At 35.7% G+C, this 22,727-nt stretch overlaps 1 protein-coding gene across 3 annotated transcripts in view; it reads left to right on the plus strand.

Annotated features, from left to right (window-relative positions):
* Nucleotides 1–22,727, plus strand: part of DMD (dystrophin) — a 2,141,216-nt gene that overhangs the window by 169,659 nt on the left and 1,948,830 nt on the right. For all 3 annotated transcript variants that reach the window (XM_084869361.1, XM_084869360.1, XM_084869362.1), the window contains exon 2: nucleotides 18,025–18,086. In XM_084869361.1, the coding sequence (XP_084725487.1) occupies nucleotides 18,025–18,086 (62 nt within the window). The remainder of the gene's footprint in view (nucleotides 1–18,024; nucleotides 18,087–22,727) is intronic.

Below are 22,727 nucleotides of genomic sequence, written 5' to 3' on the forward strand. Positions count from 1 at the left end.
GCCAGATCATTTTTATGCTCTTTAAAGCCAATGGATCTTTTGTTCCTCACTACAATGCTATGAGATGTCTATTATTTTTATAGCTGTTTTACAGATGAGGAAACTAAAGGAAGAAGCTATGTAAATAACTCAAGGAAACCCAGCTATAAATTATCAGGGCTGCATTTTGAATCCAGGTCAGAGGGCTCCTGAGCTATGTGCCTCCTGAAAAAAAACACCAACTTAAAGACTCAGATCATATAATTTTAGGTCTGGAGAAACACATGGAAATTATTCCAAACACTTGTTTGTTTTCAAGTTGAGGAAATTGGGTTCTACATAAATAAAATCATTAACTGAAGACCATAGAGCTAGTTATTAGTAGAGTCAGGGTTCAAGTGGGAATGAATATTCACTCTAACTCGCAACAATGCTAAATAAGCACTATTGTTATCATTATTTACTGAAGGAAACTGAGGCACACTCATAAAGAGCAGAGATACCATTCACAGAGATAGTCTGTTTCACAGCTAAAATGACTAGATTACTGTAATTCAGAAAAGCCAATCCTTTATGTTTAGTAGAAACGGCAAAATAAAAGTAATCATAAAATTGGGGAATTCTAATGTCTTTGATTTACAAACTTTGAAAAAATTGGAGGTCCAATTATATAATCATTTAATGTTTTATAATCAGAAAGTAATATTTGCAGGGTGCTACCATTCATGCAAATCTGAGAATGGAAAATCACACACAGAGAGATATACAACTCTTCAAAGTTCATACAGAGGTCATAGGGGAAAGCCATTTGCTAATTTCATTTCTTTCATAATGACTGAAATTTATTATTTGTAAACATAAGATGAAGAAAACTATAGTTCAGAAAAGTTATTTTTTAATATATATATATATATATATATATATATATATATATATATATATTTTTTTTTTTTTTTTTTTTTTTTTACAGGGAGGAAGGGAGAGGGATAGAGAGTTAGAAACATCAATTAGCTGCCTCCTGCACACTCCCTACTGGGTATGTGCCCACTCTGCCCTTGACCAGAATCGAACCTGGGATCCTTGATTCCATAGGCCAACACTTAATCCGCTGAGCCAAACTGGTTAGGGCAGAAAAGTTCTTTTTTGACTCAACAAAACCCTTTAAAACCTCACAGTCATCTATTATTTGTTAAGCGTATTGTCCTATGAAATAGTCCAGCTTTTCACTGTCATTTCTAAACCTTTTATAATTCTAAGTTATATTTTCCTCTACAAGTTCAACACAATTGTACTTAAGTGCAAACAAAGACATTAATTCAGGAACTTTTTTAATTACTTAATTTTCATGCTAACCTAAATTCATATCAACTTAAATTATTAGTCACAATATAAATGGAACTTATTCATTACCATTGTGCACTGAAGGGAAGTATTCTTAGTGTAGTCCTGTCACAGATCTTAGAAAAGAAATAAATACTTTTTTTTTTTTTTTTATCCAATGGCATAATAAACTTGAAAAAAGAAAAATCATTCATTGGGAATCTTGGAAGAAGCTGTCGGTAACCACTTATCATCAGTATTAGCAACCTCCAGCTGAATAAAAATTGATTGTGGGGCTCTGTACTCTCTGCTCTACCACTTGGATCATCTATTAGCATTGGCACATGATTAACTCTCTGAACTGTCAACTCCTTTGATTAGCTTCCAAGACTTCTTTTGGATTATCAGTAATAATTTTCTGAAATCTGTCCTAAAAGACAGATTCTAATGCTTTTTTCACTGACTGCAAATTTTCCCCTGTTTATGCTGGGAAATGTTTGGCCTTTATTCTATTTATACTTTTTGGCTTGATCTTATACAAACAGCGGCTTAAGACTTCCCTATTTGGTGAAGAGGGAATGAATGATTACTCTTAAACTTTATTTCTGTTTTAATTACTTTCTATATTTAGCACAATGTATAAATGAGCAATTCTGACCATTACTGTTATAATAATTCACCAAATTTTCTTGGAATATACTCTCCCCTGAAAGCACCTTCTAGATTGATTTCAGTTCAAGCTAATATTTTGGCCATTTATAAGCAAAAGATGCTTTCTTTAAAACATATTTTTATTGATTTCAGAGAGGAAGGGAGAGAGAGAGAGAGAAACATCAATGATGAGAGAGAATCATTGATTGCCTGTCTCCTGCACGCCTCCTACTGGAGACAAGCCTGCAGCAGGGGCATGAGCCCTGACAAGGGATCAAAAGGTAACTTCCTGATTTATAGGTTGACACTTAACCACTAAGCGACATTGGTTGGGCAAAAACATGCTTGCTTTAATATTTACACTGTGAATGGCATGATAAGGAGAAATTCAATACAAAGAAAATATAATATTTTCTAAATAAAAGACTTTCAGAGTGTTTTTAATATCACATTTTAAAGCTATATTTATATTAAATTTAAATTCAAACCAATACAAATCTATTTTAAATGAAGATGCGATATATAGCCAACTATTATTGTATTTTATTCTATAAGACACATTTACTGTTTACCTAGTATATTAGCTTTATTCTAGGCCAGTGGTCGGCAAACCGTGGCTCATGCAACGAGCCACATGCGGCTCTTTGCCCCTTAAGTGTGGCTCTTGCACAAAATACCACTTTTACAAAAAAACGAAGAAGAACAAAGCAATACCAGAGTGATGGAGTTACATTTATTACACACAGGTCCAGAGGAAAATGTCTCTCAAATTCTGGGCCCCAACATGCAGGAATTCTCCCTATTTATCTGATTTTACCTTCTTTGTCTCCCAAATATAGAGTATTTCCGGTCTCTTTTGCAAGTTCTTGAAGAGTCTGTATGTGCTGGGCCTTGAGACCTCAACCAGAGGCCTAGCCTGGTGCCAGCACGGATAACCTTGTCTGGGGAAGGTTTAATGGGCTAGCTGAAGTGGGAGTAGTCTTAGCAAGCAAGAATTTACGGAAGCCAAATAGCAAGGTTAAAATTCCAAACAGCAGTTTTCATATAAGATGGATGCTTCACCACCACGTGTGGGCATGCATGTACAGTGTGATTGAAACTTCATGGCCCATGCACAGAATTCTTTTTTCAGCCTGGGCGAGTCTATTTTGAAGAAGTGGTTCTAACACCAACCCACATCAAAGCACCAAAGAGCCTCATGTGGCTTGCAAGCCACGGTTTGCCAACTACTGTTCTAGGCTAATTCTCTGTAAAACTATCTGCATCTCTGTGACTTACAAAAACAAACATTTATTTTTTATTCTGTGCCTGCTTCAATTTTTGGGTTGGGTTCAGGTCAGCTCCAAATATTTAACTCTTTATTTGGCAACATAGTCTACTTAAGGCATGATCTTCCTCACTGGTAAAGGAAGGAAAAGCCTAGAGGAGTGAAAACACACCACAATCAATAAGTCCCTAACTCAGAACTGACAAAAATATGTCATGTAGGCTCATATTTTATTTGTCAGGGTAAGTCACATGAGATAGGAAGTAAAATTCACTTAGGGTGATCCAGAGTAAACAGGGAAATGGATGACTAAGTTAAAACGATATAATGCAATTTACCAACTTGCCCAGAAAATTTAATGCAATTCAGTATGTAGTTAGGAATAATAATTATCTTGTTATTTTGTACTAAGTCCTTGCTTAAGACTACACTTAATGCTCTGTATACAGGATGCCTCACCAAAACAAAAAGTAGGAGTTTGTTACTATGATTATTTCCAATTTTCAGATTAGAAAACTGATGTTTGGTGTTACTTAAGAGACACCTAAGGCTAGATAATACAAGATCAAGTGAAGTAACGGGCCCAGTACCTACGTAGGTTAGTTTGAATTACTTAAAAAAAGCTGACTCAAACAAGTACTGTTACAGGTAGTTTATTTGGGAAGTGATCCCCAGTGACATTAGTGAGGGATAGGGGAAATGAGTAGGGAAGGGAGAACAAACAATAGAGGTGCTACTGTGGGCTATTCTGAGAGCAATATCTAGTATAACTCTTGGGGAGCCTTAGAGAGCATGTCCAACAATTGTTCCACTGGGATTTTTCTGTGTCTCATTCACTGAGTATTGTACCTTGGGGGAATTAAATCTGTCACTTCTGGGCTGCCCCTACAGATAGGCTTACAAAATTCTCCTAGAATTGGAAAAAAGTCCTAATGCAATGAAGCAGAGAGATGTGGGTACTTGAGATGGGAAATCAGCAAGCACAGAATCTGTTCACAGTTAACAGTTAAAGTCAGATTGGGTCAAGGAAATAAAGCATGAGGCATTAGCTATATCTACTGTACCATGTTTTTTCAACCTTTACTCCATAGTGCAAGTTTAACAAACATATCTCATGATTTAAATATCCTATTAGAATACATCCAAAAAAGGTCTCTGTTGCAGCTGTTGTCTGTTTATAAAGCATCTCATTGACACAAACATTTGGAAATGGTTGTTGTGCACTTTGGCTAATTGCTTTTCTTTTTATTTGAAAAGAATTGTTTTACAATCCATTAAAACAGGTAAATATATACCATAGAATAATGCATTTTTTATTTTTTAGTAGAGACATTGAATATTTCAAAAATAAAATTGATTAGGCCAAGATATGGAAACAGATATCTAGTTAGCAGTTCTGCCATAATATCGAAGTATTTAATTTCACCTCCAAATTACATCAGAGACCTTGATCATATTTTGATTTATTCTGCCATAATTAGTCCATGACTATTATTTTTAACTAAAATAAGTTATCTTTTTTATGCCACTACTAAAGTATATTTCATCTGTATGCTAATTAATAGAAACTTATTTTTACCCGTAACAAGTCTCCACCCACATATTCATGTTTAAACAAGATGATCTATTTGAAATCACTTTGTCAATTATAATGCACCACAGAAATATGCATTATTCCCATCATTGCTAAGCAGAGATTTCATTCTTCTTGGCATGAGTAGGTATAATTTATTCTAATACAATTTTATATTTTTATCTTTCAAGTCAAGAAAAGTCTAATTGCTGCACATTTTTTAAATATTAAAAAAAATCTTACTAATTCTTAATATGACAGCCATCTAGAAATTGTGTCTATTTTACAATATACTTCAACTGATATAGATAGCTCATAGGAAGTAGTGGTATATCCAGGAATAAATTGATAGGTTTTCTCTATTTTTTTCCTTAAGTTTTTTAGTATTAATACATTGTGTCCCCAAAATATGTATACACACTTTGAATAATTATTAATTCCAGTGGTTTAAATCTGAAAAGAAAGAAACATCAATTGAGCTAGCAGCTGTTAAAATGTGTATACATTTTTGGGATACCCTGCATGTAGCATAAGCCTGTCAATTTTTGTATTCACAATTCTGTACCACTCTTTTTAGACCCATGATAACAGATAGACACAATGAGACCCAGAGAAGTTAAGCAACTTGTCTAAAGTCATAGAGCTAGTGAGAAGTGGAGCTGAGGTTTGAACCCAAGCTGTTTGATATTGAAGCGAATGTGTTTAACCACTGACCCATACTGTATCTCATACATATTTTTAGTTTCTGAATTGAATTTGAAGGGAACAAGACTGAACCATTTGTTCCATCTACCACATGGTACTCTTTTCCAACTCACCACTTAGTACCATTTCGTGCACTCTCAGAGTTCTGATTTCTCTTCCATTAAATTCTACTTCATTGTTATTATGCTCTATTTCATGGTAACTTGTATAACTATACATAAAAATATTTCTACAACTCTTGCATTGTATCTTCAAAATGTATGGTTTTGTTTTTATGAATATGCAATTGTGTGATTGCATAAGGTCCCGGCCACAACTCTGATTTGCTAATATGACATAAATTCTATGATTAAGTTTCAGGAGATGGGATAAAACTTTTATCCATTATGAGCTGACACAGCTGTTCAAATTATTTTCTGGGTCCATCAACTCCCTACAGTAAAAAGCAATTGACCTACATGAGAAAAAAAAGGCAATATTTACAGGAGAGGTAAAGATTCAGACAGGTCATCATATAATTTTGCATTGTGTTAGAAGCCAAGATAGCCATGAAAGATTATATACATGGCAAATTCATCATATTTCAGAATGTAATTTACCTAGAAAAATCAAGACAGATTTTTTTGAAAGAAATATTCTATCTCTATTTTTTTTCCATTTCATATAGTGATAAAAATAAATATTTCAGTCCCAAAGCCAAATTATGGGATAGAATATTGAAAAGTGATTTAATATCTGATGGGTGCTCTATGGATTTTTTCAGAAATGAATTGGTGATTAAGACAGAAGGTTTATAATTAACAGAGCAGTTTGTGCAGTATGGTAAAGTAGAGAGAAAAAAACATTGGCCTGGGACTCATTGGGTCTCAAATTTAATTGTGGTATTGATTATTCATTTGATTTACTGAACCAACTCTTATTAAGGACCACTTTCTGCTCGAATACACCATATTAGGTGCCATAAGTTACATATTTTCCCATCTAAGTGTGGTTACATATTGGGGGTGATTGGTAATATGTTAACTATTATAAAAAAAAGGTAATGTATTTGTGTGTCTGTACACCCTCCATATAATAATAGTACTGTTTTAAAAATGCTAAAGTATATGTATACAAATAATTAATTGCTGAGTTCTGCCAAGTACAGAAGGATGATTGCACAAATTCAACAGTTTAACCTGATCTTGAAAATGAGAGTTAAGTCACATTTCTGGGATTGTATGAACAAAAGACTAAAGAATGCATGGTTTATTTATGCAGATGTTTGGCTTGTGTGTCTAGGGTAGACCTGGTAGCTATGTGTGTAGAGGGGTCACAAGTAAGAGTGTCAGCAATCATAATGGATATTATGTTTACAAAATTATTTGGAGTCAAATTGTAAAGGCCCTTATATGCCATTCTAAATAATCTGGCTTTAACCTCAGGACAAGCATTTCTCAAACTTGAATAATAACTCCAGAGTTACTTATTTAGTTTCCAGATGACTGATGATCCCATTAATTGACAGGAGGAGTAAAATATGTGAATTTATTTGGGAAGATGAATGATATTGTTAAGATAACTGCAGGACATCTATGTGGAGGTATTAACTAGGGCCATATATGTCACTGTGAAACTCTTGACATTGATCAAGATGAAAAATATAGTTTCAAGAATCATTAGTATCAATATATAGTGATGATTAGAGTGGAGGAGGGAGTCACTTTGCTTAGAAAGAATAAACATTGTAGACCAAGGCAAGCAGAGAAGAAGAATAGATAGGACCCTGGGAGAATGCCAATATTTCCAGGGTGAATGGCAAATAAGTCAGTGAAACAGATTAGGAACAGTCTTTGTGTCTGAAGGATAACCAGGAGGCAGAGATATATCAGATGAGAAAGCTTGTGAGCACATTTTAGTAATATAATTCACTGTGCAGGCTTCAGTTATTATGTGCCAGTTGGCTTGTAACACTAAAATCTTTATTTTCAACTCAGATTGTGCTTCAGGTTCCTATATGCAAATACCTACTACACATATCCTTCTTCTTGTCTCAAAACACTCAAAACTGAATATTTCCCAATTCTTCCCATACCATCATTACATACACTGAGTGACCAGATTGTTATACGTTCAGAGATCATAATAATCTGGCCACTCAGTGTCTATCTGTATCATAAAAGGTTAATATGCAAATTGTCCCCTCTACCAGGAGTTCGACCAGCAGGCAGACTAGCCAACTGCCCATGTTCCCTCCCCCTGGCCAGGCTGGCTGGACCCCACCCATGCACAAATTCATGCACCGGGCCTCTAATATATATATATACTGAGTGGCCAGATTATTATGCATTCAGAGATTCATAATAATCTGGCCACTCAGTGTATATAGACCCAGGAATTCTTCATGGGATCTCTAGACTCCAGTTTGAGTAGTATTATATAATATCATTGGCTGTACCTTTTTAAATCCCCTACCTCCACTTCTAATTAATAACTAGTTATAATAAGTAATACCTATTGAATATATCTTGCCTGTATATACATATATCCAGTCCCATGCAAGTCATCAATACCAGCTATCATCACTTCTCACATGCATTGAATTTATAACCAGCTAATTGGTCCTCTTGTTTACCATCATAACTCTCTCAATATATTCTCTACACTGTGAAATTCATTTCTAAAATAGAAAACTATATTGTCATTCCCCTGTTTAAAATTCTGCTTTGGTTTCTAATGGCCTTCTGGCTAAAGTTTAAGGCTTTTCATACTTTGGCTAAAGATTATTTCTCATTTTTCAAGAGTCATCTCTGCTACTTTTGTCCTCCTCCTCTTTCTCTAGTACCTTCAAAGGACCATGGTCTTTCTCTCACATCCTGCTCTTTTTATTGTCTGGAGTTCTTTTCCACCTTGTCATTCTGTATACTCTTAGTTAACTTTCAGAATTTTGCTGAGATGTCACTTCATCAACAGAAGCACTGGATTTTCCAAGTTAGTTTCCTTCCTATATGCTTATTTTTTTTAATCAGGAAACTTATCTTTAGATCTACTACGTACCTACTTTTTTGTGTGTGTTTCTCTCACTATGCTACAAGGACAAAAGGGTAGAAACATTAGATTTTACATAGTTGTATTTCTACCAGGTAGTAACTATCCTTATGGATTTGTTTCTTGCCTTAATAGTGTTACGTAGGAAAGTTTGTGTATTAGTTTCTATTGATTATATAAAAATTACCACAAATTTAGTGGCTTAAAATTACACAAGTATACGGTATCATCTAACAATTCTTCAGGTCAGGAGTCCAAAATTGGCTCCAATAGGCTAAACTTAGGGCCCAACAGCTGTATGCCTTCTAAAGGTTTCAAGAAAGAATCTATTTCCTTTTCTTTTCCATTTTGTAAAGGCTGCCTGCATTCTTTGGCCCGTGGCCCTCTTCTTTCATCTTCAAAACCAGCAATATTGAGCCAAGTCCTTCTCATGCTGCTATATTTCTGGTTCTCCCTTTTATGTTGCCTATTCCACTTTGAAGGACCCTATTGATTACACTGGGCTCCCTGGTTAATCCCCATATCAAAAATTAGCTAATTAACAAATCTAATTTTATCTGAAATCTTAATTCTCTTTGCCCTAACAAAGAGTTGTAAAACAATTTAAATTTAACTAGCTGTCAAGTTAGTTTCCTTTAAAAAATAAGGTTTAACAAAATTTACTCACAGATTCGGGGATTAGGACCTGAACATATTTGGAGAACCACTATTCTGTCTGCCACAGTTTAATAGAATGAATATCTGCCCAGAAAAATAAGAGGCCTGCAAAGTAAATTTGGTCTTCATTAACTTAAAACACCTGAATTGAGTGAGCCCTGTCAGTGGTTAGAGGATTGGCTTGCTGGACAGGGGACATGTAGAAGGCAACCAATAGATGTGTCTTTCTGCCATTGATGTTTCTCTCTCTTTCCTCTTTCTCTTACTCTCCTCCTCCTTTCCACTTTCTCTAAAAATTAATAGGAAAATATCCTCAGGTGTGTATTAACAACAAACAAACAAAAAGCACCTGAACTGAGCACTGATATGTATTCTATGCTAAGGACTGGGGATGCAGTTATAATCCAGACAGACACTGTCTTGGAAATGAGAAAGGATACAGGTGATGCTATTAAGAAAAAATTTTGTAAGATGATGAGCAGTGAAAACTGCATTATATTGATTACAGAGTGAGTGGGAAATAAGGAAACTTCTTTGCCACTGAGTGTTTTTCCCTTCTTTGTCCAGTAATTTAATTATTTTAGACCTCCTCATTATAAAATGACCACAAATATCACCTAGCATTCTATAATCCTATGATCAAAAGCTATTACTCAGATTTAATGGAAAGCAATTTTCATGCCATTTCCTTTTCTACTCTCTTCTACTTTACATTGCCATTTTGTAGCATTAATAACATGGCAAAACCCATTTTCTATATAAGCCCCTAGTTTTAAGCCTTTCTTTGTAATGTTCCAGAGTATCGCATCACCTTACCTAATGTTTACCATTAATCTTCCATATTGCTCATTTCCTTTCTTCTCATTTTTGGTGGAAACCAAAAATAAACTGACTCTAATAGATCTTCCATATTAATAGTCCTCTCTTTAAGTGAAATAAATTCATATATTTTATATTTACTTATGTGTATTTCTAAACTGTTATCAACTTTAATATTCACTTCTATTCCTAAAATTACATTTTCTGGATCACTTCAGTGATGAACATCTTCAATTAATATATTAACCCAATGAATTAGTATTTTATTTTAACATGTTTGTATTGACTTTAGAGAGAGAGGAAGGAACAGGGAGACAGATAGAAACATCCATGAGAGAAAAACAACAGTATCGATAGGCTGCCTCCTGCTGGGGATCGAGCATACAACCCACACATTTGCTCTAATTGGGAACTGAACTGGGACCTCTTGGTGCATGAGTCAACTCTCAACCACTGAGCCACACTGGTGGGGCAGAAAGTAGTATTTTAAAAAATATTGTTCTGGGCCCTGGCCAGGTAGCTCAGTCAGTTAGAGCTTTGTCCCAATATGCCAAGGTTGCAGATTCAATCCTGGTCAAGGCACATACAATAATCAAGCAATAAATGCATAAATAAGTGGAACAACAAATTGTTGGTTCTCTCTCTCTCTCTCTCTCTCTCTCTCTCTCTCTCTCTCTCTGTCTCTTTAAAATAAATAAATTTAATAAAAAATGTTTTTCTGGCATAGATTATAATTAACTGCCCTGTCTTAAAGATAATTCTTAGTGTTCATATAGCAAGTTTTGGGGTTTGTTTGTTTTCAGTTTTTAAATACTTTCACTAAGTCATCTTAGCTGATAGCATGTAAAGGGTCATAGCATACAAACTCCCCATGATCTCACACTCAACTCCCTTTGTAATTTCATTTCATGCTACTCCCTTTTTCAAATTTTAGAGTGCAACAAAATTGAATTGGTTTCTTATCTCGCTGCCTTTCCTCTTGCCATGCCCCCAGAAAGATTTATCTTTCCCTTTCAACCTTTTTCTTTCTTTCTTATTTGTGTTCATCCTTCAGACTCAGCCTAGCTATTGCCTTCAAGAAAATGTCTTCCTGCCCTAGTTGATTTGGCTTAGTGGATAGGGCATCAGACTGCAGACTGCAGGGCTCTGGGTTCGATTCTGGTCAAGGGCACATGCCTGGGTTGCGGGCTTAATCCCCAATAAGGGGTGTGCAAAAGGCAGCCAATCAATGATTCTCTCTCATAGTTGATGTTTCTATCTCTCTCCCTCTCCCTTCCTCTCTGAAATCAATAAAAATACGTTTAAAAAAAAGAAAATATCTTCCCTAACATCCATATGCCTACATATCTTTTTCTGTGTTCCTATAAAATACCTCTTAAATATATGTAACCTTGCTTATGTAAAATATTTCATACCTATCTGTAATATATCTGTTTTTCACTAAGCTGTGATCTTTAATAAAGACTGAGTCTTGTTTATCTTCTCAGTAACTTGTATAGGCCCAGCAAACACTAAGCATTACATAAATAATTATTCTATAAATCATTGCATAAATAAATGATTTCACTATATTTTAACAACAGCTCCATGAGTTAAAACACAATCAATACCCTCATTTCATAGATAAAGAGACTGAATCCTGGTGATTTTAAGGCCACAATTCTAAGTTCTGCACTAGAACTGGAAGCCAGTTTCCCTGATTTAATGTTCTCTGTTAGCCCAATATCATTTTTGAGCAGTAACTTACTGTGGTGAATTCTAAATATCCCAATTATACATTTATAGGTAACTGAGGGTCTCAGAAATAGAAAAGTTAATAACAGGGCCAAAGGTCTTTGCACTAGAAAATGTGAAGGGCCAGATTTATTGGATAATAATATTTTTATTAGAAAGGGTTAATTAATTCTGAGATAAAATACTATTGTAATGTCATGGTGAAAAACTAATGTTATATGGATTTTGGATTCACCTGTAGAGACAATAAAATAAAATATTATTCACTTTTTGCAATTTATGAAGTAGTAGTTCTTTACCCATTGGTATCTCCAGGGCACAGTTTTCAAGTAAATTTTTCTAAAATAGACTTTTCTTTTTTTTTAAGTTAGATGTAGATTTTGTTTTGTTTTTTTCTTTATTGATTAAGGTATTACATATGTGCCCTTACCCGCCCTCTTTACCCCTCACTCCCTGCTTCTTCCCTGCTTCTTCTATTAATTTACCCAGGCATATTTTAATTAGTAAAAGAACTCAGTCATACACTGATTTTAAACAAGAAAGTCAGTTATAAACAAGCCCTAGAGAAAATGAAATACAATATGTGCTACTTGAAATCAGGAGTATATCGATAATCACTTCCTAGTAAAACAGATTTTAGTTTATTATTTTCTCATTCTCTTTGTTGCTAACTTCACATTAATGTCTTACTACAGACTTTGTGTTTATAACAGATTTTATTAAGAGATTTAAATAGACTATAAACTCTATAACAATTTATATATGTATTTTTGTATATCAAGTTTAGATTAACTATGTATATATAACTGATCATGCTTAAAATGATCAACTTTAAGTAATATGAGAAATAACAAGGGAAATGGATAGATTCAAATATATAAAAGTATAAAGTTTTAGCATACAAATGAAATCAAAATTTAAAAGAAATATGACCACTGGGGAACATAAATTCATTCACTGACTAAGTAATAGCTTAATTTACAACAGTGATTCTTATCTTACATTTCTGGTAACAGGAATCTTCTGTAGGAAAGTCAGTGAAACCCATGAAACTGTATGTAAATGTCTTTCTAGGCATTTTTTTTTCTTTAGAGAAGGATCACTATTTTATCAGATAATCAAATAGAAATATTTAAGGACCACAACTTGAAATATTTAAGGACTAATTTACGATCTCATTCCAATTCATTTTAAAATATCAAGTACTTAATAGACATATGAGCAGATGATATAAACAAGTATATTGACAAAAGTAGAAACGTGAAGAATATATTAAACATGTTCTATACTTCATTAGTATCAGATTCAAATTTAAACAAGCATCAAATATTTCCTTATATCAAATAAAGCAGCAATCACTTTAAAAACAAAAGCAACAAAAAATCCTATCAACTGCATAACCTCATTATTTCTGGTACCATTAAAAATCAGTATTGCCCTTAGGAAAGCAATATGACAATATTTGGAAAAGCCATAAAACTTCCCATAACTCTAATCCAATAATTTATCCTAATGCAATTAATTATACACCATGAGTTGAAAGAAAATGCATGAAGATGTTTATTGTGGTGGAATCTCTAGTAGGAAACAAAAATATGTGAAATTTATGAAAAAATAAGTGAAAAAAATTCAGAATATTATTGTGGCTTTGTAAAATACATGTTTATGGGGATTGTAATGTGCAAGCAAACCTTGGGTGATTGTTGAATGTTGTACATTTCCATAAAGCTAACATATGACAAAAATTGAATACTAAATATCAATTAGTAAATATGTGAGCATTATTATTTAAAATTAGAGTCCTGGTGCACAATATTCATGCAGGAGTGGGGTCTCCCTCAGCCCAGCCTGCACCCTCTCCAATCTGGGACCCCTCTCACAATCCAGGACTGCTGACTCCCAGCTGCTAGCCAGCCTGCCTTCTTGATTGCCCCTACCTGCTTCTGCCTACCAGCCTGATCACCCCCTAACCACTCCCCTGGCAGCCTGATCAATGCCTAACAGCTCCCCTTCTGGCACAATTGCCCCCAACTGCCATCCCTTGCTGGCCTGGTCACTCCTAACTGCCCTCTCCTGCAGGCCTGGTCCCTCACAACTGCCCTCCCTGCTGGCCATCTTGTGGTGGCCATCTTGTGTCCACATGGGGGCAGCCATCTTGTGCGTGGGAGTGATGGTCAATCTGCATATTACTCTTTTATTAGATAGGATGTGTTAACGTGTTCAGCTTTTGTGACTCTGATTATCATATGGCATACCATTTTATCTCTGCAGTTATGATATAAACTGGTCAATGTGAAAAGCCATGGACTTTGATCTAATAATCTATAGCAGGTTCATCACTGTCACCACATAGTTTTATGCCTTTTGAGCTTGTATTCTTGTAATCTATAAAATGACATACAGATTGAGATTAGATATGTAAAACAGTTTGGGGAACAATATGGCACTATTAAATTTTATATATTTTATAATAAAAATAAGTTACATTAATATTTATTATGTTAAAGAACATAAATGTTTCTATGCCAAAATAAAACATTAGCAAGTAATTTATTTTTTCAAAGTATATTTTTCTTGTATTCAAAGCAGAGGAGGTAAGAGAGGACATCTAGTAAAGATGTTTTATGATAAAATTCTAGTTTAGTGCTATTTACCGCATAGATACATAATATTTTGCACATTATGTCAAGGTTTTTCTCCTCCCTTCAAGGCCTATCTAGACATTGCTTTTTGTACATATAATTGAAAACAATAAAAATATTGCTTTACTATCCATCTTTCACTTAAAGGCATCTGAAACAAATCTCTTCAAATGTGCTCCTACTCAGCTTTTGGTGAAGATGGTTGGATACTGTTAATGTAAAAAAAAAAAAAAACAAACAAAGAAAAAAAAAAAACAAAAAAAAAAAACACATTGAAACCTGTAAAGAATTTTTGTGAATTTATTTGATCCGAACTGTTGACATATGCTGGGAAACAGAACCTCAATGAATTGAGGTAATGCTCTGGAGAATGGCGGGTTACATCTGCATTTATACATAGCAATCAAAGGAGGGACGTAGGTGGGTTACATGAAATTCACTGGTGATAGATTAAGGAGGTGGGTAGTAAAGCAATATTTTTATTGTTTTAAAGCAAAGTGGGGAAACCCCTGGGATTGGATAAAAAATAAAATGATAGACACATCCTGAGGTGGGTGGAGGAACAATGAACATGATAATTAAGGAATGTGTGGTATCTGTCCTGGTGCCTACCATATTTGGTTATGCCTCAGGGGCTCCAGAAAAGCTAAAGTTACAAGTTACCCAGACATTTCAGGGGTATGTTAAATTAGATGCAAAAAGACATAGGCTCAGTTAAGGTAAAGGTTGACCTTGTCAGTGAAGATACCAGTCTAGGACGTAACTGCCCACCATAACTGATTTTAGTTAAAGTTTAATTTCAGACCATCTTTTGTGGTTACTTTTGGTCTCTCAGTTTGCAAGGCTGCCATGCAGGCTTTCCCTGAGCTTGTCAGATCAGCATGTGACCCCTTTAGTCCACAATATGTTTTAAAAACATCTAAATGAATGTTTTTAAATGACCCACATACTGTCTGTCTCCCATGTCTGACAGGATATACATGCACATGTAGGAAAAATAAGTGGAATCGCAAAGAAGGTCATTAACATTTATTTTGCAAATGGAACTCAACTCGTGATCACTAGCACAATTGTACATAATTACACACACACACACACACACACACACACACACACACACACACCTGGCAACTTTATCTTGAGACTGCTGGCTTCTCTAGTGAAGAAGTAAAATGGCCCTTTTTTCCTTTCCCCTTTTCCCCTCCCTTTCTGCATTATCTCATTAAGGAGGTTTTCAAACCATTTGCCCTGTGTCCTTGCCTGAGACAGATAATGGCTTGTTAGTTACAAGCTGGCTGCAAACTGCCCACACTCTTTGGCCTTGTTTTAACTTTCCTGTCAGTTTCCCCATTTGTCCTGCCCTGGAATCCTGTAACCATGTTAGCTGGCTCCAATGGTCATGTCTGTATTTCCTCTTTCCTTTCATCCCTTGCCCTGTCTGCCTAATCCTGTTTCTAACTCCTCATCCAGGGCAAATTAAGTTGGAGAACCCAGGTTCCACTATTTTGATACAGAATTTTGGACTGGAAAACGTGGTGTTCCCTTTGACTGGAGCCTGGATTCTTTGTCCGCCAGAGTCGAAGAATGAATCCACAGATAAAGGGTAGTAGAGCAAAGGTGGAGATTTTTTGAAGAACAAGTACAGACTCCCACTTGGGGAGAGGGAAAGGGTCCCACTGAGTTTCTGTTCCCTACAGCTTATAAAGGCTGCATATCCTGGTGCCTTGATATCTTCTCTGATTGGTCAACATTCCCCTAGGCTGGTTACTATAGTAACCTCTGAGCTCTAAGGTGGAAACTTCCTCCCCACTCCTTTCTTATTGTTTTCCTATTCCCTTTAGGTTTTCTTCTTCTTCTGGATGAAGGGCTTCCTTCTCTTTATTTTGTAAATATACACCTCTGCTGTTCCCAGCGCCCCATTCTATGGAAATGTACCAGTTGCAGCTTTTCAGCTGCCCTATTCTATGAAAATATACCTTGGCTGCTCTGCAGCCCTGTGCTTCTTCCATGGTCCTCTAAAACTTCTAGAATTTCCTAAAACCTATCTTTTTCACCCCCAAAAGTTCCTTTTTAATATTATCTATTTTATTTATTCATACTTGTGCTATATTGTATGGATAATACTGATATTTTACCACATATGTAGCAGCCTGTGGGAGTAACACTAATACATAAAAAGCATTTTGTGATGCTAAATACAATTTTCTCATCTATGAAAAGTTTAGGTTCATTTTTCCACTGTTATCTTTTAGGTTGCTTAAGAGTATCTACTTATGGGTTAACAATGTGCTTTAAAGACAAGCAGATATTCTTAGTACATGGATTCATTTGTCATGGGAAAGCAATCCTATATAATAAAGGGGTAATATACAAATTGACCAACACACAAGATCATTTATTTATGATAAATCAAGATTATTTATTTTTCTGTCCATTTGACACAATATTAATTTTTAACTTAGGAAAAAATAATTTTCAGAAGTGTGAGTTCTGTGAAGTTGATTCTTAATAATTTTCCTCTCTGCCTGACCTGAGTTGAGCTTTGACCTATGAACCAGGATCACATACTTGGGCATGCAGGAGGCAGCCAATCAATGTTTCTCTTTCATCATTAATGTTTCTATCTCTTTCTCCCCCTCCCTTCCTTTCTGCAATCAATAAAAATATATTTAAAAAATAGTAATCCCTGCTGAAACCGGTTTGGTTCAGTGGTAGAGCATCTGTCTGCGGACTGAAAGGTCCCAGGTTAGATTCCGGTCAAGGGCATGTACATTGGTTGCGGGCACATCCCCAGTAAGGGGTGTGCAGAAGGCAGCTGGTCAATGTTTCTGACTCTTTATCCCTATCTCTTCTTCTCTGTAAAAAAAAAAAAATCAATAAAAATATTTTTTTTAAAATAGTAATCCCTCCCCCCTAAACTCTTAGTATAAGAAGTCCTTGGGGATTTTCCTCTTGAGTATTTATATGTAACCCATGAAGAGTATTATTTGCATTTTAAGTTGAAATTTCCTGACTTTTAAATAAAAAGAAGTACTAAAATGTTTGGAGTTGTGAGGTCCCCTTTCTTTAAAGCATCACATAATTACTGATCAAATATTTGTTAAGCTATTAATTTGTCCAAACAATGTGTTAAGTTCAGGGATGCAAGAATAACTAAGTCATCCTGCTGATAATCAAGAAACCTCTCCTATAATTGGAAGAGGCTGTGGTAGGGGCCCATGTTAGACTATGCAGGTATTGCAAAGGAGAGAAAAATCATTTCTACATGGGCTGGGTGTGAGGGTTAAGAGGAAAGGCTCATGAATACTTTTTCAGAAGAAATGTTAGGTAATGGATGTTTAATTATACTACAGTATCTATTATAGGAGAATAAATATTTCATTTATTTAGATGAGACTATTGTTCTAAAATACATTTATATGATATTTGGAAGAATGTGGAATTGACCATATAAATTATTTTTCAGATTTCATTTTAGTTTTAATATATAATACCAACATCACTCATGTTTAATTTTGTATGTCAAATAATTTACTAATATATATATAAAATAATACTAATGTGTAATAATTAAGTTACTTAATTATAAAACATAAATGATATTCAAAATTGCTTCTGAACTCTTAATTTTTTAAAATTTTCCATTGTAGATGAAAGAGAAGATGTTCAAAAGAAAACATTCACAAAATGGATAAATGTACAATTTTCTAAGGTAAGGATATTTTGTTACTTCTCTTTTTAAGATATAAGTTGCTGAATATTCAAAATGACCTACATACCTGTGTGTAATTTAATTTAAATGTCCATATTGTTTTTCCATAGTGTCCTTTTATTTTAGCTGTGCAAATTTTGGCATAAATATTGACTTTAAATTAAGGAAAGTACAGCAGAATATATGGTAAAGAGAAATTATTTAATTTGATGAAGTGTATCTTTGGTTGTTCTTGATAATGTGAGTTTCTTTAATGATATCAGTTATTAGAGGATTTTAATATCCATCTTCCATCAAGTAGCTAGAATATGTCACAGATTAGAAGATATGAGGGATTTTCATTATTCTGAAATTATCTTTTTTTTTTTTTTTTTTTGTCTTTCTTGGTCTTTACCAAGTTCAAGAAAAACTGATATAACTTGACTCTATTTGGCCCTACCACTTAGAGCATGTGTCAAATAATTTAAGATGATAAGTTTATACTCTTTTTCTGCAGGCATCAATCCATACTCTCAATAACATGTATTTATTTTACAATTAGAACTCAACTCATGATCAATAGCATGAGTCTTGATAATTATATATGAACACAGAGTAAAATATGCTTACCTTGAAAACTAGCATTAAGAGTGCAACATGAGGAGGTTTGTGTGGATTTTAAGGTTATAAAGACTTGCATTTAAATTCAATAATTCTGGGAGTACCAAGATGATGGCATAGGTAAATGCCAGTACTCACTGCCTCCATTAATCACATCAAAATTACAACTGACATACAGAACACCCATCATGCAGAACCAGTTAAAATCAGGCTGAGTGGAAATCCTACTAGTCATTGGAGAGATGCAAATAAAAACAACAATGAGGTGTCATTTCACACCTGTCAGAATGGCTATCATCAACAAATCAACAAACTATAAGTGCTAGAGTGGATGTGGAAAAAAAAAGAACCCTCTTGCACTGTTGGTGGGAATGCAGACTGGTGAAGCCATTGTGGAGAATATTATGGAGTTTCTTCAAAAATCTAAAAATGAAACTTCCATTTGACCCAGTAATCCTACTTCTAGGTATATATCTCAAGAAAACAGAAACAGCAATCAGAAAGGATATATGCACCCCTATGTTCATAGCAGCACAATTTACCATAGCTAAGATTTGGAAACAGCCTAAGTGCCCATCAGCAGATGAGTGGATTAAAAAACAGTGGTACATCTCCACATGTGTCAAACACAAGGCCCGCGGGCCAAATCCAGCCCGCCAGGCCTTGCAATGTGGCCCGCACCGCGCTGTCATCACTGCACTCCGCTGTCAGTTTATGACATTGTCAGTTTATGACTGTTCAGTAAACCATTCGGCCCGCTATTTAGGCTGGATTTTAGATTTTGGCCCCTTCTCTGATTGAGTTCGACACCCCTAATCTAAGCGATGGAATACTACACTGTGATAAAAAGAAGGGGTTCTTACCATTTGCAACAGCGAGGATGGAACTGGAGAGGATTATGCTAAGCAAAATAAACCAGTCAGAGAAAGATAAATATCACATGATCTCACTCATTTGTGGAATATAAAGAACATCATAGACTGAGGAACAAAAATAGATACAGAGACATAGAAGTATCTAACAGGCTGTAAAACTACAGCGGAAAGGCAGGAGAGGGTTGGGGGGGGGGGGAGAGTAAGAGATCAACCAAAGGACTTGTATACATGCATATAAGCATAATCAATTGACACTGACACTGGGTGTGGGGTGGGGGCATGTGCTGGGTAGGGGTGGGGGACAATGGGGGATAAAGGAGACATATGTACTACTATTTGTAATACTTAAAAAAATAAAAATAAATAAAGAAGAAAAGAATAAAGCACATTGAGACTGGTAGGAGGGAGAGAGGCACAGAATGAGCTTGTCCAATCCTAAGTGTGGTGTTTTTTTTTAATGGGTAGGTATAGCTCCAAGGCCTCCCCTGAGAAGCAGGGGTCCCAGCCCCACACCAGACCCCTAGCCCAGAATCCCAGAGCTGGGAAAAGAAGTTCCCATAATTTCAGCTATAAAATCCAGTTGGGATTATGGTTGAGTGATACCACTGGAGTCCCAGATGTTCCTCTTAAAAAGCCCTTGCATGAACTTATATGGTCCCACATACTCTGAGCTCCAGCACAAGGTGGCAGGTTTGAGGGAATGCAGAAATGTAAGGGGAGGAGCTGGACTGTCTGGCATCAGAGAAGGAACTTGGGGATGGCTATCTCCCAGAAAAGGTGCTCACAGGTATCATTGTTCCTGTGATGGGACCTCCCCTATCACAGAGCTGACTGGCAGCCATATCTGAGTTTCCATGAGCATGACCCACACTGTGTGCTCTGCTCTGCTGAATCTTTGAGACCCCATGCCATCCAATTTGTAGCTCTACCCAAACTGCTTATAGCTGCTTTTCCATATGAATGGCCTGTCCTGGCTCAGGCTTCAGACTTTGCTAAAATCTCTTAAACAAGAAGCAGCTGGCAACAGCATGCTGGAAACCTATCAATGAAGCCCCAAGACATGGCATGAGCACTAGCCTGCCTTGCTTCACAGCTGGGCCTTTCCTGGGCACTTCCTAATGTAATACAAGTAGAAGCCATCTACAGATTTCTTTGTAGCTCTTTCTGTGTGGCCCCAGACAATGGCTTACTTTTCACCTCCTTGGAGGCTCTAGAACCAGTGCACCCAGTGGACAGCTTCAGACCATATGAGATTACAACTCTACATATCCACAAATGACACATTAAGGGACAGACTCAGTGAACACCAATGCCCCACTGAAACAAGTCCTGCTCCATAGGGCAGTTCTTCCAATGTAGATGCAGCTGGTCCTCACAGCCAATTTATCTGGAGGTCAATTCCTCCCAAAGATGCCACTGGAAATCAAGGCTCAACTACAATAAGACTGGGCACACAGACCACACAGAGGCACACCTAAAGAGCCCATCTCAGGTGACTGGAGAAGCTGAGCCATTGGGTCCTACAGAACACCTTACTATACAAGGGCACTCTACCAATTCCAGGAGACATAGCAGCTCTACATAATACATAGAAACAAACATAGGGAAGCAACCAAATGGGGAGACAAAGGAAACATGTCACAAATGAAAGAAAGGGAACCAAGCAAACTACTGGATACAATGTCTGAAACAATAGTTATAAGGTTACTCAAGGATCTTAATGAGAGTTTCCAGGGACTTAATGAGAGCTTCAAGGGACTTAGTGAGACATTCCAGGATCTTAGTGAAAATGTCAAAGACATGTAAAATGTTAAGCATACACTAACTGAAATAAAGAATAATTTATAGGGACTCAACAGTAGACTCTGAGAATCAAATAAAAAATTTGGAATATGAAAAAGCAAAAAACACCCAATCAAAAAAGCAAAAAGAAGAGATACCAATATATTGATAACCTATTTGAAGAAATAATGACAGAAAACTTCCCCCTTCTGGTGAAAGAAATGGACTTATAAGTCCAGGAAGCCCAGAGAGTCCCAAACAAGAGAAACCCAAAGAATCCCACACCAAGACACCCAATGCCAAGAGTGAAAGACCAAGAAAGCATCTTAAATGCAGTAAGAGAAAACCAGTTAGTTGCCTACAAGGGAGTGGCCATACAACTGTCAGATGATTTCTCAACAGAAATTTTGCAGGCCAGAAAGGAGGGGCAAGAAATATTCAAAGTGATGAATAGCAAGAACCTACAACCAAAATTTTTCTACCCAGCAGAGCTATTATTTATAGAGCTTCACAGACAAGAAATAGTTAAAGGAGTTCATCACCACCAAATCAGTATTACATGAAATGCTGATGGGTATTATTTGAGAAGAGGAAGAGGAAGAAGAAAAAGAAGAAAAATAAAGAAGAATATCAATAATATAAACAATAAAATGGCAATAAATACATATCTATCAACAATTGAATCTAAAAATCAAAATAAATGAACAAGAAATCTAATGAATAAAATAAAATCATGGAACAAACTGACTAATCTCAGAGGGAAGGAGTGAGGTGGGTGTGGGAAGAGATTAACCAAAGATCTTATATGCATCTATGCATTACCTATGAACACAGACAATAGGGTAGTGAAGGCCTGGGGCAGGGTGGGAACTGGGTAGAGGGAGACATTGGGGGGTGGGGGGAAGAGGGAACATCTATAATAATCTCAACAATAAAGATTAAAAATAAATAACTAAAAATAAAACTAGTAATTCTGGATTTGGGAAAACCAAATGCTTTGTGTCAGTTTCCTCATCTTTCCATCATGTATTTGTGTATACATACATATTGTGTAATAGGAATAGAAAGGTATTAAAATACAGTCCTCTATGCAAGGCTTTAAGTGGTTATTTTGTATGTTATTGTGATGATTAAGAGTTACTATGATACAGATTTTCTGTTAAGGTCTAAGTTCATTGTCTCAAGAAACCAAAGAAAGAGTTCACAGACAAAGAGATGAACAAAAGCAGTATTATTACAGAAAATCTCCCTGCTGCAGGGAGGGGACCCAAGTGGGTTGCTGCAGAAGTTTCTTTGTCTAGGGGTTAATAGGTGCCCTGCAAACTTTCCATTGATTGATCTGAAAACTTTGGCCCTAACAACATCCATACAATTTACATTTCAG

The sequence above is a fragment of the Pipistrellus hanaki genome, assembly GCF_964339955.1.
Source record: "Pipistrellus hanaki genome assembly, chromosome: X".
Classification (NCBI taxonomy): Eukaryota; Metazoa; Chordata; class Mammalia; order Chiroptera; family Vespertilionidae; genus Pipistrellus; species Pipistrellus hanaki.